Raw genomic sequence first — 19,326 nt, forward strand, 5'->3', positions numbered from 1 at the left:
TTGCGGGTCGCCATGGCGACGGGGTGAGGCGCGCCGGGCGCCATCTTGCTCGAGCGCCGGGCCGCGCTCGCCGGACGCCGCTCGCTCCCGGCCCCGCCGCGCCCCCCGCGCCTTAGGAAGAGCCCGGCGTGCGGCACGGAGGATGCGGACGGGCGGAGCCGCTGCCGCAGCGTCGCGCCGTCCCCGGGGGGCGGGTGCTGGCCGGCCCCGGCGGGCAGGGCGGCCCCGCCGAGGATGAGCGCGGGCTGCGGGCGGGAACCCCCGCGGAAGAAAGCCCGGCCCGGCCCCGGCAGCCCCGGCGGCGGCTCCCAGGGAGAGCGGCAGGAGGGGCCCGGGGGCAGCAGCTCCGCCACCGCCGTGGGGAACAAAGGTTTGTAGCGGCCCCGGGGCGGCGGAAGCGGCCGGGCGCGGAGCGGGGCTCGCTGGCGGCCGTGCCGCCCCCTCCGCCTGCTCGCTGTGGGGTGCGGGACAGCGGCGGTGTCCGCGGAGCCCGGGCTGCGCTGAACGGCCCAGCTGGGAGCGCTGCCCGGCGCCCCTCGCCAGCCCGACCCGCCCTGGGGCTGGGCGGGAGCAGCAAGAGGTGACCGGGCCGAAGGCTCCGAGTCCCCGTGTCCCTCTCCGCCGCTCAGGGCGTCTCTGCCGGGCTGCTGCCGGCCTGGGCAGCGCTGGGCGGCGGGGACCGCGTGTGCCTCTGCACGGAGCCTCCCCGCAGCTGCCCTTCCTTGTCCGGCTGGAATTGTCTGTAACTTCGCTTCCCGGTGCCAGCGTATCCCCTGTGTCCCAGCCCCGCGGTGTGATCACTGCCCGTGCTTCCCCTTGCAGGGTCTTTGCACCGGTTGTGTGCCTGATTCTTTGCAAGTTTTCACTCATAGTACAAATCATCGAAGAGAGGTGTGAGCCGCTAAAGGTAGCGTGTTCCACAGGAGAGGGGACAGATATTTCCTGCGGGATCAAAGGCTTTCAGCGGGGGTTGTGCCAGGCTGTCACACAGGGAGAGCCCAGAGTGATGACAGGAGCTCACATAAGCACGTGGCTGCTGGCTTGGAGCGCTGCTGGCCCCATGGGTGGGGTGCCTGCTCCTCCTGCCGCCTAACAAAGCTGTGCAGACGAAGTTCCCACGTGGCTTTCTTAGTTTTGTTTTCTATTTGGAGCTAACGTTGTCAAAATAAAATTTTAATGCACCTCTTTCAGAGATAGAAAGGAATGCATAGAAAGGGAAAAAGGCCCCAAACAAATGATTTGCTGTCATCTGCAGCTGATGAGTTAAACCTCACTAAGCCCTAACTAGCTTTGAGTAGACAATAGTTTGGAGTTAGAGGTGTACACTCCTACAGAGTAAATGAGAATCTTCTGAAAATTAGGGTGTTTTCCTCAAAGGTAGATTGTAGGGAATGATTTGTTTTATGGAAATGGTGTGAGTTATCTTGAGTAGAAATAAATATGCCATAAACAAAAAAAGCAGCAAAGTCTGGTTCTGTTTACACTGAGAATAAGCATGGGTTGTCTTTTCGTTGCCTCTTCTTCCCACCACCTTATCTGTAGCAAAAAGCCATGCTGGAAGGATGAAAGTGATGTTGGTTGAAGGGCTTATGTGGCTGCTCAGATGTTGAAGTTCAAACTAAAGCCATTTTGTTCTGTTCTGCTGCTGCTGCCATCATTTCCATTCATTGTGCTAATGAATAAGTATTTCTTCCTCAGCACAAGTTTACACCTCAAGAGGTAGTCAGCTGCCTTTGAAGAGGTTTATTTGTCCCATGTTTTAACATGTCTCTTCAGGTTTCTGTGTTTGGTGTTTTTTTCTGGCTGCTTACCTGTAGGCAATTTGGATTAACACTTCAAATGTTATGAGAGGGTGAAATTTGCTAATCAGAAAAACTACTAGATTTAAGTTTAGATTTAAAAGTTTTTATTTTTGGAAATAAAAATATTTGCACTGTTGTTTGTGCCATTACAGAATAACTAAAAATTATTTTAGTATTTTCTGGAGATTACTTCTCTTTTAAAACTTGTGGTATCCTCTGATGAGGGTGTTTGATAAGCAGCTGTGTAAGAGTGTTCAAGGCCTTGAATGTTGGGGAAAGTGTTTATGAAACAATGTCTCATAAGTAACCTCAGGCCTCAGCCATCTTTGTTACAAGTTACACAACCTCCATTTGTAGAAGGCTGCTGAGACTTCCCATCCTCCGAATCAGAAGAGCCAGGCATGATTTAGTGGCTTTGAAGTTCTGCAAAACTGTTGTTGCAGTGAGGCACTCCAGCTGTTCCTTGCCCAGCTGAAAGCAGGCAGCAAACACCTTGCACAGTCAGCAGTGCCAGGGAGATGCTTTCTCTTGGCAAGTGAAAAGAGAGGGAATTGAAGCTAGTTGCCAAATTCGCAGAATATCTTTAAATAACAACAACAAAATTAAATACCCCTTATACTAATAAAGCCTGTTTTCCAGTTTTGAAAGAATTGCTTTGAATTTTTTCTCCCCATTCTGCCCCCAAGTCTCTGCATAATTAATTCATGTGTTGCTGTTCCATTGAAAGCTTGTGTGAGCTGCAGCAACACACAGATAAGACTGGAAATGGGTTGTTGGTAGTAAATATGAAGAAATTGTGTCCTTCATTTTGTTGCTGCTTAGGAAAGTAAGTATTGAAAACCTCTTCAAACTGTATGGACGGAGGAGAAAGGAAAAGTCCTTTTCTGAGTGCTTGTCACTTATAGGGTGTGCTATGCTTATATTGAGCCTCATGTTTCACATTATGCTACATACAAATAAAGTTCTTGGATGGGTCCTCAAAGGTGCTTTGTTGTTTATTCTTTTTGGATTTTAAGTTATGTCAGGTTGCCTCTTCATTCCAAAATTCAGCAGAAGCTTTTGGGGCTCACTGTGGTGGTGACTAAAGGTAATGATGGGAGCTAGAAAGTTCAAGTTCCTTTGGTTTTTTCTTTGAATTCTGCACATTCACTGTGTGTTTTTAAACTTTGAACTGTATTAAAAAAAAAAAAGATTGGAGGAAAGAAATCCCACCTCATACCACGCCTGAAATTTATGAAGATTATTACAAAAGCTACAGCTGCTGACTGATGTAAATTAAATATTGCATCACATGTAGTTTTAATACTGTTAATGTCTGGATGCTCCCTGTAGTAGAGATGCTAATGAGGGCTTAATTGGAGGTGTTTTTATCTTCACCCAGTACAAGTTATCTTTTTCATATGCAATGATGTTGCAGTTTTATCATGTTTCATGTAATAACAGTGAACTGTGGTTTTCAGTTTGTAAACAGCAGACAATTACCAGTTGGTTGGAGAATAAAGGACCCAAGACAACGGAGTCCAAAAGGTAAAAAGCACAACATAAACTTGTTCAAAAGGTGTGTTCTTTGAGGGGCCTGGTGGGAGCTGCAAGTGCAGCTTGCCAGTACAGCTGGCTAAATGGAGGCAGCCCCCATTTCTGCTGCTTTCCTTACCTTGGCACATCCTCTTGAGTAACAAGCAGGTACTTTCACTACAAGCAGCTAACTAGTCCCCCTCCCATCCTCTCTAAACAGCCAAGCCCAACCTTATTGCTGACATAGATTCCTGAAGCATGTCACTGTTTAGGTGAATAAATACATCTGCTCCTGCAAAGCAAAAGATGGGAACCTGGAGCAGGAAAGGCAAAGTTGGGAGTGTTGCTTCCAGTAGCAGCCAAACACTTGATCAATTTGGTTGTAATAGCAGACTATATCTTTGATCAAGTGCTGCTTTCATTTTTGTTTGACAAAGGGCACTAGGACACAGTTGCAGATTTGCACTGATAGTCCTGCAACCAACTCACTGTTGTTAATTTACAGACAAAAATCTGTTTTGGTTTGTCTCATTGGACTGCAAGTGTAGTTTAAACATGTGTAGTTTGGTTTAATTACAGCTGGAATTTATAGGTGCTCAAATGTGCATTGGAGCTTTTTTTTTATGGAAGATGTTACAAGTTTTTGCTGCTGAATGATACCAGGTAAAGTTTGATATTTTCAACTATTGAGAGCTGTCAGGAGCAGTGATTGCACAGCTGCCTTAAAGTTGTACTCCAAAGAACTTAGCTGTCTGGTGCAGAGGAATATCAGATTTTTTTTTTCTGTAGTTACAGTTGTAAATGTGCTGATTTATTTTTCTTTGGTGTTTGCTAATAAATAGAGACCCAAGTCCATAGCAGTGCTAAAAATAGTTGGGAGGACTTGTGATAGTGATTAACACAGAAGTATGCAGGACTAATTGCAGGCATACAGGTTCCACTAAATCAAGGATGTTAAGAGGATTCTTAAGGAGGAAATGAATTATTTTAGTTTTTTAAAATTCCCTTCAGAGTATTGCTCTTCTATGCCCTTCTTCATCCCTGCTGACAGATTAGAGCCTGGGCAACTTTAAGAAGCAAATTTGTTGTGTAAACATTTCATGTGCCTTTCTATTGCAGTCAACATCACAATTTTAATTGAAGTTTCTTTTTGTGTTAGATTTAATTTCTCAAGTTGGCAGTAGATATTGTCAGTACCTTTAAAGATTAATTGAGATGGCAGCAGTATGAACTCTTGTTTTGTTAATCAAAATTTGCAGGAATAAATGCATACATGGGAAGTTAAATTATCATGAAATAAAGCACTCTAAAATCCTTTTGTTTTCAAATAATCATCCTGTGGATGCAGTTCCAAGCTATCATCTCTCCTTATCCTGAGTGGTCTTTTAGAAGGGGTTCTGTTACCATTCATGGAGAAAGTTAATGTCTTCAGGAATCTATAGTCTATCAAAATGTCCAGTGGCTGAGTTTAGGATGCTGTGGTAATTGTATCTTTTCTTAGGGTAAATGGGAAGCTGGGCAGTGGCCAGAGTTCAGTGTGCTCAGTTTGCATTGGGAGTATACAGAACTTTAGCAATACATTCAGGAGGAGATACTGTTCAGAGTGGTGTATTCACCAAGACTAGTCAGGGTTTTTTTAATATTCATGTGTCCTCTAAGTAATTTTCTTTATCAATACACTGACACATAAAATATGTCAATATGAAATGACTTTCTGACATCTGGTCATACAAAACTCGATTCATTTACCTGTGTTGTCATTAGGAAATGTTTCTATCCTGCCCTGCCTTACAGGAAGACACATCAGGTTATTTTTTTCTTGAAAACCACCTGATTTAAAGTATCTTTTCATTTTTATTATCAGTTTGAAATATATTTTACACCTGAGCTTTTGTATGGACTTTTTTAAAGTCATGGGCTGTTTATAAAAGTGAGGAAGTAATAGGAGACTTTGGACTGCTGTGGCCTCTTCTTTGATGAATTTGTAGCTTTGAGGGAATGGCCACAACACCATTGATTTCCTTGCTTGTTGTATTTGATGGATAAAAATAAAAGTTGTGGAGGACTTTATCACAACTTCTAGGTTTTTTGGGTTTTTTTTTTTTTTTTTAATCTGGAGAAAATAGCTAAATAATAGCTTCATAATGTTTAGATTTGAAGATAAGGAAATGAATGACTGGAATAGATTCCTGAGGTAAGCAGGTGATTGATCATCCTTTGGAGACTTTAAATTGAAATGGGTTGCTAGTGAGCTACAGTCCTCAGTGCAGTAAAACCTGGTGCTCCTGGTAGTGTTCACTTACAGAGTAGAATGAATAAAAATCTGTGCTTTCTGTTTGTTTATTATTGTTCCTTTAAAAAATATGCTCAGGAATTTCATTTGGAAATAAGGCATTGAATTCTCTTACTTCTTTTCCACAGCTTGCACAGCAAAATTAATAACAATACTGAAGCAAATCCTAAGATGACTTCTGTTAAAAAAGAGAACTTTTGTGAGCATGATGTGCAAAAGCTAGAGAATACTTGTCAGCAAAATAATGCAAAAATATCTGTGGAAGTTGGTGCAAAGCAAGTAAATTTGCCTCAGACAGGCAGCATGTGTAGCTGGGAGGCTGAGGAAAAAGATGCAGTCTTAGATACAGATCCTGTGAAGGGGCTGCAGTCTGCAGAGCTCTTTAAAAATGCCAACATTGATCAGATGCACAAAAGTGGCAAGCAGAGAGGCTGTGAAAGCAGTGCCACTTGGACTCAGAGGAAGGTATCAGCAGGCCGGGCCTCAAAAGCAGGAAATCCAAAACCTTCAAAGGACATGGAGACAGATGGACAGGTGGCTTCATGCAACCCACAGAAGCTGAAGAGTTGCAATTCTGTCTGTTCAACGGGTGAGCAAGAGGAAGGGGATGTAGTTCCAGAAAGTCCACTTTCAGATGCTGGTTGTGATGGCTGTATATCTGATCTTGGAGGTCCTGGGAAACTGAGCAAATGTCAGAGCAGTTCAGGGGACTCACCTGCTTTTGAGAAAGAAAGTGAACCAGAGTCACCGATGGATGTGGACAATTCCAAAAATAGCTGCCATGGGTCAGAGGCTGATGAAGAAACAAGTCCCTTTCTGGATGAACGAGAGGAGATTAATATGTCAAAACCCATAAACAAATCTTTTAGAACTCAATATGGGGATGCTGAATTGGAGTCAAGGAAATCACGTTTTTCTGCCAAGGGCTGTGAAAGCTTTGAGGAAGTAGATAATTCTGTTAAAGAGGACACTCAGCATACAAAGGCACCTGGGACCTCCTCTGCTCCATCATCAGAATGCAAAGGTGCAAAACAGGGTGTGAAGAGAGACTCCAAAATCACTTCTCACTTCATGAGGATACCTAAAGTTGAGGAGAAAAGGTAGTGTTCTCTATGCCTCTTCATTTGTTTTTTTCATGCTTGGAAATTTCCTCCTTGGTGATAGAGTTTCAGAGGCTGTATTGTATAAAGAGTTTTGCAAAATGTATTTTAAGATACAAAGACAACTGATGTAAGATTGAAATAACTTATTTTTAATGGGGCTGTTTGTGGGAATTTTGAAGGATATTCTTGTCCAGTGCAATTCTTAGAATTCTTATTAGTTTGATCTGTCAAAAACAGTGAATCTGTTTTGTTGAACTGTCAGTGCTATTGATGCTTTAATTGAAATAGACGTGGGAAAATTCATGTGTAGAGATGTTTGGGGTTTTTTGTTGATGTTTTTGGATTTGGGTGGGTTTTTTTGGTTTGTTTTGTTTGGCTCTATTTATAATTTGGGAGAGAGAAGGACTGGTGATCATACTGCAGCAATGGAAACAGGAGCCCTGAGTATGACACAGGACTCTGCATGCCAGGTGTTGTGGAAGGACAAAAGGATAATCTCTGCTCCAAAGACCTTAGACTTCAGTGGGAGCTGAGAAAGTGAATAAGTGTCCAAGGAGTGAACAGAAACAAAAGGACTCTGTATTTTGGTATAACGTGCAATTCTTTGACTTGACTCAAGTCCATCAAGTAAGGCTAGAAAGTCGTTTTGCACATCTTTACTGGGGCATGGTCCATGGATAACAGATCCTGTTGGGAAGGAACATGGCTCTGCAGAGGAATACCCTGCTTTGCTAACCCACTGCAGTTCTGTGAAGGGTTTTGTTAGCCTGTAGAGAAGAGTGTTTTGGTAGAAATGAACTTGTGTGTCTTGGGGAGGGGAAGGTTGTTGGTGGTGGGAGTTCTCCCCAAATAAAGCTTTGGCCTGAGACTGCAACAAAGGCTGGCAAATAAACTGACTGCCATCATTGTAACCCTGGGGTGGAAGTTTGTGTATTTTTCTATCAATTTTTTCTATCAATTTTTTCTATCAATTTTTTTAACAGCAGGAAAGAAAAGTGTGAATTCAAACCCCAGAGGCCAGGAAGGAAAGTTGCTAAATACACACCACCTCCTCTGCCGAGCAACAAGAAATGGTTTGGAACCCCGATTGAGGAGATGAGGAGGATGCCGGCGTGTGGGGCCCGGCTGCCCCACCTGCGACCCTCGGCCAACCACACCGTGACAATCAGGGTACAGGCATGCATGCCTTGCATTGCTCCAGCCACAATCCTGCCTCTAGTGTTCAGTCATGCATGCCTTGCATTGCTCCAGCCACAATCCTGCCTCTAGTGTTCAGTCATGCATGCCTTGCATTGCTCCAGCCACAATCCTGCCTCTGGTGTTCAGTCATGCATGCCTTGCACTGCTCCAGCCACACTCCTGCCTCTAGTCTTCAGTCATGCATGCCTTGCATTGCTCCAGCCAGACTCCTCTAGTGTTCAGTCATGCATGCCTTGCATTGCTCCAGCCAGACTCCTCTAGTGTTCAGCAATGCATGCATTGCTCCAGCCAGACTCCTCTAGTGTTCAGTCATGCATGCCTTGCATTGCTCCAGCCAGGCTCCTGCCTCTAGTGTTCAGTAATGCATGCATTGCTCCAGCCAGACTCCTCTAGTGTTCAGCAATGCATGCATTGCTCCAGCCAGACTCCTCCAGTGTTCAGCAATGCATGCATTGCTCCAGCCAGGCTCCTGTAGTGTTCAGTCATGCATGCCTTGCATTGCTCCAGCCAGGCTCCTGCCTCTAGTGTTCAGTCATGTGAAATGCCACCTGTCTTGCCACTCCTTGCAAGTGGGCTGGGGCAACTGATTTCCTGAAAATTGGCTCTTCTGGTGCATAGAATTAGGATATTGAGATCCAAATGAAAAGCAGGGTTTTGCTGCCTCTGTTTTGTTAGGGGCAAGTATTTCTGTTTTGCAGGGGGTTGTTAGTGCTTCCTTGACTGAGTTGTAAAGTTTGAGAATTTAGCTATGTCTGCAAGTAAAACTGGTACTTCCAACATTTTCATGCTATTTTTTCATTTAAATGTAATTCTGGTTTGGGTTCAAGACATACAAATGGCTCAAGATAGTCAAGATATGGAAAAGACAAGGAATGAAGCAGAGTTTCTTGCTATTTTACCACTGCATTTTAAATCAAATCTGATAAGTTTTCCTTTAATCCTTTGGAGTAATTTGCAATCCAATTATTGTTGAAACAAAATGTGACCAGAAAACTATGAGGTGATGGATAAATCCTGACCAAAAGAAAGGCACATTGAATTTAAATACTTATTCTGAGAGACTTAGTTCTGTTAGAGGGCTGAATAGCAAATTAAGTCTTTAAGAACATGGTATTCTTTTTTTTTTCTGATGTTCTCTGGAGTAAACCTGAGACATTGCTCTAGCTATAATGATTCCTCATCCCTTTCAGTGTTAAGTTAAAAATACTATTTCTGCATATAACTGTCACATTCTCTGAAAAATCCCTTTGCCCAGGATTTTTCTCCTGGGAAGCTGAGAAGCCTCAGAGAAAAATGTAAACAAATATCTCATTTGCTTCTCTTCTGTTGTGCTCATGTGGAATGTGTTTGGAGATTGTTTACCCACAGGTGATGGTTTCATTGGTTTCTGGTGTGGGTTGTTTTCACTGTTTGGCCAATCAGGGCCAAGCTGTCTCAGGACTCTGGAGAGAGTCAGGAGTTTTCATTATTATCTTTTTAGCCTTCTCTAAATATCCTTTCTGTATTCTTTAGTATAGTTTAGTATAGCATTCTTTAATATAATATAGTATCATAAAATAGTAAATTAGCCTTTCTGAGAACATGGAGTCAGATTCATCATTCCTCCCTGCCATGGGGCACCCCACTAATATGATATATAACTATGGCTACATTTGTAACTACATTTTGAAAATACTTGGATGAAAATATGTAGATACTTAAATTGATGAATGAGGAAATCTTTAGCTGGTGATTGGAGATACAGTAAGTAATTGAATATATTGCTTTATTTGAGTGTGTTAAGGTGGTGTCCTTTTCAACAAGCATAATGTAAGATTAACAAGTGGACTTTTTTCTGAGTAGCTATCATGTGGTCAGTTTGTAGCTTTCCCCTTTCCAAAAAGGATGGCTGTAAATGAGAGCTTTCTAAACTGTGTTTTTTCTTACTTTTTATTTCTTCCACTTAAAAACTTGAAAGTAGAGTCTGATTTTTTTTTCCCCTGTCCTTCTGTGTTACAGGTAGATCTTCTGAGGGAAGGAGAGGTACCTAAACCTTTTCCAACTCACTACAAAGATTTGTGGGACAACAAGCATGTTAAAATGCCCTGCTCAGAACAAAATTTATACCCTGTAGAGGATGAGGTAAGATTAAGTATTTACAGTTGTGTGATCAAATAAATTTGTTTCCACATAGATGAGTTTTCAGTTTACTGCATTTGCTCAATTGTCAGACTGACTATGGAATTAGAAAATCAAGTCTGAAAAACTGGATTTTGGGTCATGATGCTTCAGACAGAGCAGAAGACTTTTTATTTCCTGGTAATTATTTTACTTAGCCAATGATTTGATGATATATATATTTCTATACTTATATGGAGTTTAAACTTGAACTCCTTATAAATAATATATTTATTTACTTACATATTTATATGTTATCTATTATGTGTGTGTGAAGCAATTTGCAATTTCAACAGTGAATGAATTTGTAAGCACAGTTTGATTCTAATACTCTGGCAGGTATTGCTGATAGTGAGGTGTATCTGACTGTTCTGCTAAAACAATTGCACAGATTAGCCCTGCGTGCTTTGTTGGTCTGGTATTTCTTGTCACTGCTTGAGACTTAAACATACCCACTGAAATACTTCAGACTAGGGTGAATATAATCAGCAAGTGTGTCCTGTAGTAAAAACTCTATAATGATTATTGATACTCAACTCAGAAACAAAGAATTCTTATAGTCTCTATCAAATACACTTAGTCTTTTCACTTACCAATTTTACAAATGACAGTAAATGTGTCTTTATGTTTGAATAATTTAATTTGACTTTGTTTTGGGCTTTTACTTTAAAGAATGGAGATAGAACTGCTGGAAGTCGATGGGAACTAATCCAAACTGCCTTACTTAACAAATTTACCTGCTCACATGATTTGAAGGTAAGCTTGTCAGTTTGAAATCAAGTCTATATGCATATAAATACATTCAGGTTGTTTGTGTACTACCAGTGATTCTGGCTTGGTTCTATTTGTTTAATGACTTAAAAAAATAAATTATGAAAAAGTCTCTGCTGTTCCAAGGATTTCTTAAGAAGGAAGGTTCTTAATGAGTACGAAGTGTTACCAGTGAATTTATTCAGATTGTTTAAATGAATGACCATTTTAAGGTCTACACAAAACTATGTTTGTCCAGCAGTATATACAAGCCTGTGGTAAACATAGCATGAGGGTTTTGTGTAGCCAGATGGTTGGGGATGCACAGGTGAGAGCTGGAAATAGTAAATAACTCTTCACATCAGTTCACTCCACTGAAATCACAATTCAAGCTGCTGACAAAAATCTGTAGATGTTGGGGACTAATGCTCTTGATAACTTTTGCAGTTATGTTGGCACAAAGTCTTAAAGTCTTACAGTATCATGAATATTGATTTGGAGCAGCTTAAGAGTTCGATTATGTTTTTTTGGTGAAGAATAATGTAATTTAGGTTATACCTGAAAGGCAGGGAAGGAGGAGGATGCTATAGATAAAATTTAAATGAACAAATAGATCTTCCTCAGCAGCTGGGGAGACTTCCCTTGCTGTTATTTTATTTGTTTTTTTTTTTCTTGTGAATTTTTAAGGGTTGTATTGTTGTAAAGGGTCCATTTAATTTGCTGTGGTTCTGATTTTTTAAGTTCCTAAACTGGTACAACTTCTGCTATATTGCTTTTATACCTTAAATAACTTTTATTAGTACTTTAACAAGAGCAAGCATGGGACGGGGAGCATTTATGTTGTTTGTTGGGAGATATGCCTTGTCTTATTTTGTGTTAGGAGAAAAAAACCCATAGACTGAAGCTTATTCATTGCTAAAGCAAACCAGAGAGTTCAGTATCAAGGATTTTCTCTATATTAATAGAGCAAATTAAGTGTTCTGGATTTTGGTAGGCTCTGTGGCAGGTTTTAGCCACCAGATGGTGCTGCTCCTTCAACAAGGGAATTTCCTAAAATGGGTTTTCTTCCATTAATAATTAGCTCTGTTTTGTTGTGCTTCTTCCTTAGGAGGCCATATTGAGGTACAATGTTGCTTATTCCAAGAAATGGGACTTCACAGCTCTTACTGACTTCTGTGAGAAGGTAAAACGAGTTGATTTAAAGTAGGAAGAAAAGTTATATGAAAGTGACTATTTTGCCTATATGTCTCAATGCTTTTGGCTTTATTTCCATCTTCAAGAGTAAATATTTCCAGTTGTCAGATATCTAAATGAGCAGCTATTTAGGTGGTAATTTCAGCTGAAACAACAATTATACATTATAAACTGACTTAATTTTAAATTTTATACATGTAACTTGGGTTCTTCAGTAATATCTAAGCTTCCTGAATGTAAGGTGAGAAATGCCCTTTTTCTGTTTAATGATGACCAGATTTATTAAGAAATCATATTAATAGTTCCAGTGTAATGTTTTTTTTGTTTTAAAAAGTGTTGGTTTTTTAATTATTTTTTTGTAAAACTTAATGTTTTATTGCAGTGGTGTTTGTATGGACTGTACTTTGCTGGTATAGCAGAAAAATTTTGCTGTTTGGTGAGGTGGTGAATTTAAACTGTAGAGCCTTTGAAAGACTGGGATGGGTTTTATAGTTTCAAGTATTAGGTATTAGTACTTTTATGGGGAGGATGGAAAAGGGAAATGAATAGTAGGTCTCAAATGCAAGTTGGACTAATATTAATGTACATCCTGATTGACACTTAGAAACTATGTTAATTAAAGCAAAATGCAAGGTTAAATGAGATGTAGTAGAAATTGTTGTATTTTTCTTCAATACATCAGAAATACTTCTAAAACACACATACTTGTTTTTGTGGGAGGGGCTTGCTAAGCCCTATTAAGACTCAGTGGAAACTAAATTTGATTTGAAGTGAATTTTGTTTGCTGTGTATGTGAATAGATGTCTGCTGAGGCCATGTGATCAGAGCAGGAGATGTTAAGCAAAATGAACTTGGCCTGTTGAGTTCACTCATGTGTTACTGGAGTATGCATACCTAAATTAGAATCTTTTAAAGTATGAGTGCTATTCAGTTCAAAATCTGACTCAGGAACATAACAGATTCACATCATATTGCTACAAGCACCACTGAGCTTGTCCTGATGTGTTCACAGTGTGCATTTGGGATTTTGGAAACTCTGGGTGATTAGATTCAGAGATCATCAGCCAGAGAGCGTAAGTAATATCAGCTGTCTCCAGAGGAGAGGGAGCAATAGGGAAATAAACTGGGCATCAGCATCAATCTTTCATGAGGATGAAAAGGAAATTTCTGTATCCTGAGGATGATGGTTTATTTGTGAGGTTCTCAGATGAAGGTGGAGATCTGTTTCATACACAGCTTTTCAGCCAAGTTAAAAGAGTGTGCAGCAGTATTTTAAATAAGAAACACTGAAGAGCTTGTGACAGAGTTGCCTCTTGTAGACCACAGGAGTAAAAGCAAGCCCTGGCTTGCTTTGTTGAATATATTGAGTTTACAGGACATGTGGAGGGGATAGATTTTGCAGAGAAATGTTGGAATTTTTCCATTATTAAGGGATGTGTGAACTTTCCAAGCTTTGTAAATAAACAAGGCATCTGCTTTCAAAGAATGCTTGCAGTCTAAGTGAGCAGCTCTTGTGTGAAAGTTGACATCCTCTGTGGAAATGACCTAAATATACTGGGTATAGTGAGCTGTAGTGCTTTTGAATTCATTGTATTTATGAGTTAATGATTAAGGGCTTACCACTAGCCTGTGTATTTTCTGGTTTATCCTATGATTTGGAGGGTACAGAGGAGCTGTTTCAGGTTTACCCAGCCAAGGCTGAGGGGGTTGGTTAGAAGGAAAGCCGGTCTGAGTCATCAGCCCAAAGGGGGTGGCAGCAGCTCAACAGAAGGAGATGTGGTCACAAATATATATTAAAAGAAAAAGATTAAAACAGAGTCTGTGGTTGTCAGATATGTATTTATATCGTTGGGCACTATTGACTTCCAGTGCCTGCTTAACCAAGGATTTTGCAGTGTGATTTAGAAGGGAGCTGTGTCTGTAAATCTAGTGGTGTCTGTGTGGAGGATTATTCAGATATTACTTCAATAGGTCTGTGTTTGGTTATAAAGTGCCTTTTGTTATTTTATCTTCTGCTTATGGGCACAGCTCATCTTATCTATTAATCTCTTAAATGCTGTCATATCAGTCTTGCATTGGGGTTCCTATTTTAGGTAGCTCCTTGCAAGTTATACTATCAAAATATGCATTATTTTTAAACACTACTTTGTGAGATTCAAGTCAATTTTCTTATAATAACAATAATTACCAGTTTATTTGGCTTAGGTTTATTTTCCCTTAAGATGAAAGCACTTTCAGCTTTCTTAACTAATAGGGAATAAATATTATGTATGTGAGCCAAGATTATTTTTGGAACAACACAACCTGCAAGTTCTGCAGTTTGGTCCAAGTGTTGCCAGAAGAGGGAGCCCTCACACTTTCCAAAGGATTCTCTTGAATGTCGGTTAATGTGTGGAAATATAATTCCTGTTTGTACAGTGAGGTAAATTGGGATGTTTGGATTCCTTTCTGTTTCTTTTGACAATTTCATAAAACTTGTATATAGAACATAGAACTTGTTCATAGAACAGTGTATGTAAAGATCTTGGTGGCTGTTTACTTCAGACATCTGATTCTTCTGCTGTTTTCTACAGAGTTTCCACAGTGTTGTATTCATTTGTTTTGCCATCTGTCTGTTGATATTGGCATACATGCTTAGAATTTCTCCAAGTTACTACTTTGTGGATGAAAATTATTAGTGCTAATATTTTTCTTTGTACATGCAAAATTCTTGTCACTTGGAAGTCATCCTTGCATCTGTTTTCCCAGAACTTACCAGAAGCCAGGAAAGAGTAAACAACAAGCAGAAAAGAAAATGTGAGGAAAGCACTATGGATGGAGCTGTACTGGAACCCACAATGTGTTATAGATGAGCTTTATTTCTGGGAGTGATGATGGGCTGGGTATTAATTACATGCTTTTGCTCAATGGTGCTATGCACTGTGGTAGTTTTTATTTCTCTTTCTTCTGGACTTGCCATTCCACTTCCAGGCAAAAACAAGTTGTTTTGCTTTTTCCCAAGTGCATGAAATAAAAAGTCCACTCAGGACTTAGGCCTTAAACTAATTGTGACAACAGCAACTTGATCTAAAGGGAGTAGTAGGGCTCTGTCATTTAAGAGAATCACATGGTGTGCTGCTTTAGATTGGGCCTCCTTGTGCTGGACATGCTTTGGTTTTATTCTATTGCTTTAAAGTCACTTAGAGCTTAAGTGTAATTCTTGTCAATGAACTCCTCCTCTTATTGCTTGCCTCTGTCCTCCCCTTTCAGGAACAGAGGAGTGTTTAAATCTGAAAATGGCATAGGGCAAAGATTGAGTTTAGGTAAATTTGTGTGGCATAGGCAGTGATTGTGTCTGAGGTGCTGTACCTGATCTGACAAATGGATCATAATACCTCTTGATGGTTCAATACAGCGGATCCATAACTATATTTTGTTTGTCTGGAGTCTTTGGTCATTTTGGTGGAAAGTTTAGGAAGTGGAGTACATACAGGGAGAGGAGTCAGGAGTGATGCAAAGTATGTAATGTAATAGTTTCCATATGAGAAATGTCTGAATAAGTTAGGATCATTTCACCTTATCTTCTTAGCTGAGGGACATGAGTAATGGGTGTAACAGTGCTGTCCAAAAGAAATGTAAGAGGGTGAAGATGGAATGACTGTCTGTTCTTCTAGCACAGCAGTTAAGGGACACCAGATGAGTGTTCTTAGCAGGTAAGGGTTTCAACACCAGACAAAAGTACTTATTGAGATACTGAATGCTGTGGAACCCCTTGTCAGGGGAGCTAGAGGATGCTATGCCTTACATCAGGTTTTGAAGGAATATGGAGAAATTGCTGTTAGAAAGATCTCATTGACACCCACAGAGGGCTCTGGGAATTTCTGATACTGATTACTACAAATGAGGAAGTGCTGCTGATTACCTGTGCTTCTTGCTGTTAGACTTTCCTAGGAATCCTTTGCTGCTGTGCTTTCATTCTACTGTCATTCTGTTGTACGTGGAGCTATTGTCCATTTTACATTCTTGTGGCTTGGCTGGATTGAAGCTGAGAGTTGAGACAAGTGGCCTTGTCATGCAGGGTCTGTTGTTGCATAGTGTGCAACATGAGATGTTGCTGACAGAAAGGTATGGCATCTATACAATAGACTTCTCTAAGAGGCAAAAATACTAAAGGTCATTGGCATTTTAAATGCTTGAATCACTTAAGGCACTTATGCCTTTCAAAATTTGCTTTTCCAGGCTCTCTTTAAACCCTTGGTGCCTACTTGACTCAAGTAGGAATTCTTAGAGGGGATATGCTATCAGTATTTTTACAAAGACACTCTCCACTGTGTAATACTCAATTTCCAACTGTTAGATTTGATTCTAGTATAGAGAAAACTGTGTCTGTGTCTGCAGTGCCTGTGTATGGATGCCTTGTGGTCTTTCTGTCTTTTGGGAAAGCTGTTGAAGCCAATCAGTCTATTTAATGGCCAGTAATTGCAAATTTGCTGTTGATTCCCATGCAAATTCAGCATCCAGGAAATCCTTTTATATTACAAAAGAAGCTGTATAACTTTTAGATTTTCTAGGAGATGAAAAGAAAAATGATAGTGATGTCTAAAAAGACCAGTCTCTTCCCTTCTTTATACTTAATTACAGGGAAGAACCTTCAGCATGAGGGAAGAATTTACCAGACCACTTTGTCTGTCCTCCTCTTTCTCCTTTTCCAGTCAAGCATGAGGTCACTGGCTTTAGCCTCCAAACTGACTGTTAGCAGTTGGGGTTTTTTGTGGCAGAAACCTCAGATTATTGTAAAATCTGATAAAAAGCCATGTAGCAAGAAAACAAACTCGCATGTCAAACTGAAGGAATATATTGCTATTCTTCTACATCCTTTAAAAATAGTTGTCTTAGAATTAGAGCTGTAATTAGTTTTGATACAAGATCAGAAAAGGAGTTCCATTTCTCACTTCTTTCCACTAAAACTTCCATGATGGATGCTACTGCATGCTGAATCCTTTTAGAAGTCCAGAACAGTTGGCATGGGAGATTTTGTTACCATCTGCTTTTACATGCAAGTCTCTTTTTGTAAGTTTTTAGAACTTCACTTAATGCCTTTTCAAAATTTTCCATAAATGTAATTTAAAAACACATAAATTAAGTAATAAGATAAATATGTATAGAAATTGATCTATAAATACATCTCTTTCTATTTTCCACAAATACCACACATCCAGATTATATATGTTTTGATCTTCCAAAAGTCTGGTTTCCTTTCCTTGCAAAATTGAAGTTAACTCTTGTACTAGAAATTGGTTTTTGTTTTCACAAATTCTTGCCATTTTAATTTCAGCCTAGCACTATTTATATGGGTGTGTGCACACACACTTTCTAAAATACCACTTTTTCTACTGCAGGTGTTGTGTGCAGATTCCAGAATATAAGAGAATATTCTGAAAGTGAGGAGTGATGGAGCTTGTTCCAATGAGTCTTTTTAGTCAGTGCTTTGCACTTAAGAATAATTAAAGTAAATAGAAGTACACTGATGTATTTCACTGGAACACCTAGCACATGTGTGTTGCTGATTGTGGTACAAACCTGTAAAACCTGGGATATCTACAGAAAGTGCTCAGTGCAGGTTTTGGCCAAAGTGTAGTTTCTCATTTAAATGTATCCTACTACCTAGCATACTAGCATGTTTGGACTGAATTTGCTGCTTTCAGAAAATGTCAGATACAAGTAACTGAGTTACAATAGAGCATACTAAATGATAGAGAACTGAGCAAAAAAATCAGACATGCAAATACTGGCAGTGTGTCTGCTTCCTCTCAAATAATTGGTTGCATTTTGAGATAACTGAATAAAATTAAGAGCTCGATTGCCAATGAAATACTCTAATTGCAGAATTGCAGACAGCCACAGAACCACACAGTCTCTTGTAGGTGTATAGTCTTATCTTTAATAACCCCAAAATAACCTTGAGAAAATTTTCAAATTACCTGGGTAATTTTGGAAATTATAGCTCCATTTTTTTACTGGTTTTTTCAAACTTTGATCTAAAAAAATGACTATAAATCCAACATGTGAAGATGATGCAAATGCAATGTAGTATAATTGGATTATGGTTGAGCTCTAGATTTTCATTCATTTGAAAAAGACCAAACACAGAAGACTGCTACAGTTAAGTATGTGCATATCTTGGGAAATCTTTATGTTCTAGTAGGGTTTCACCCCACTCCTGTCTCCTCGTGGGTCTTATGAACCATGACAGTCTTTCCTGTTTGTTTTGTTGTTTGAATGATCTGCTTGAAAAAGTGATTGCTGTAATCAGTGAAACTGGAATAGAAGGAATTTTGAAGTACCAAATTGTTCTGGTGACTGGGTTTTTGATAAATCATTTTTGTAATTGTCTGGACAGTACTAACAGAAGTAAGCATTGTATAGAGATGTCAGCACTACAAATGTAGGCTTTTAAGCAAGAAACAGAATGTCCCAAGGCTGAAAATAGCCTATCCATTGCTCCTTGTTGGATTTTACTTTAGTCCAGATGTTTTCAAGCAATTTTCATTACATCAGATTACCTTTTTAAAATCTAAACTGAAAAGGTCTTTTGAGTGTGCCATGAAGAGTTTTCTTTTCACAGCAGCAGAAAGGAATTTATTCCCATATTGAACAAAAGGTGAGCTTTTCTGTGGTGGGGGGAATATGCATCTTGTACACATTCAAGACATTAGAAACTAAGCATTGTAGAGGAGAAAGAGCAGGGAATTACAGGCTTATTCTTGGTTTTCTGTACTGTCTTGGAAGAACAGTTGAGTATTTTTAAGTGGTGTTTTGTAAGCACTGTTGCAATGACTGCTGAGTTGGAATTATCAGGGAAGGGATAGCTGCACATAGCAGGTGCAGAGATATAATTGTGCTGTGTCCCAGGTTCTTGTGGATACTCAGTGCTTTAATAAAGATCTATGTAGACACATTCTGAGTGTCTCTTTTGGAGTTTTTCACTGTCTTGAGAACATTCCTCTTTGAAAAACAAAAGAAAACCATAAAAAACCCTGAAAATTCTGGGTTTAAAGGCTGCCATCTGATATTTGCTTTGTTTTTTGTTTTGGGGTCAGAGGACTGATGAATAGATTTCTTGACTGGATTATGTGTAAATCATCATTTATCTGTGCTCATCTATGTATCCCAAATGACTAAGAGAAGTTTCTTTTTGTTGTGGGGGGGGGGCTTTCCTTAGCTGCTTAGTGCTTTTGGATTAAAAAAAAATTATTTATAATGTATTGAGCCATTAGAATATAAAAGCCCCACAAAACAAAGCCTGGTGGTCAAAGCTTTCAAGAGAAATGCT

General features: G+C 39.8%; 1 protein-coding gene across 3 annotated transcripts in view; it reads left to right on the plus strand.

The window, feature by feature from the left end:
* The first annotated feature begins 22 nt into the window (after window positions 1-22).
* PARG (poly(ADP-ribose) glycohydrolase) overlaps window positions 23-19,326 on the plus strand; it is a 62,018-nt gene continuing 42,714 nt past the window's right edge. Inside the window, exons 1-7 of one of the 3 annotated variants that reach the window (XR_011681038.1) lie at window positions 23-370; window positions 3,263-3,329; window positions 5,739-6,710; window positions 7,697-7,883; window positions 9,912-10,034; window positions 10,743-10,826; window positions 11,929-12,003. Coding sequence is in view for 2 of the 3 variants with exons in the window: in XM_071438719.1 (XP_071294820.1) it covers window positions 235-370; window positions 3,263-3,329; window positions 5,739-6,710; window positions 7,697-7,883; window positions 9,912-10,034; window positions 10,743-10,826; window positions 11,929-12,003 (1,644 nt within the window). In the remaining variant the exon portion in view is untranslated. The remainder of the gene's footprint in view (window positions 371-3,262; window positions 3,330-5,738; window positions 6,711-7,696; window positions 7,884-9,911; window positions 10,035-10,742; window positions 10,827-11,928; window positions 12,004-19,326) is intronic. The other 2 variants (XM_071438719.1, XM_071438720.1) reach the window with 2 other exon arrangements.

This window comes from Agelaius tricolor, unplaced genomic scaffold, assembly GCF_023055355.1.
Source record: "Agelaius tricolor isolate 1412-34295 unplaced genomic scaffold, bAgeTri1.0.p SCAF_13, whole genome shotgun sequence".
Classification (NCBI taxonomy): Eukaryota; Metazoa; Chordata; class Aves; order Passeriformes; family Icteridae; genus Agelaius; species Agelaius tricolor.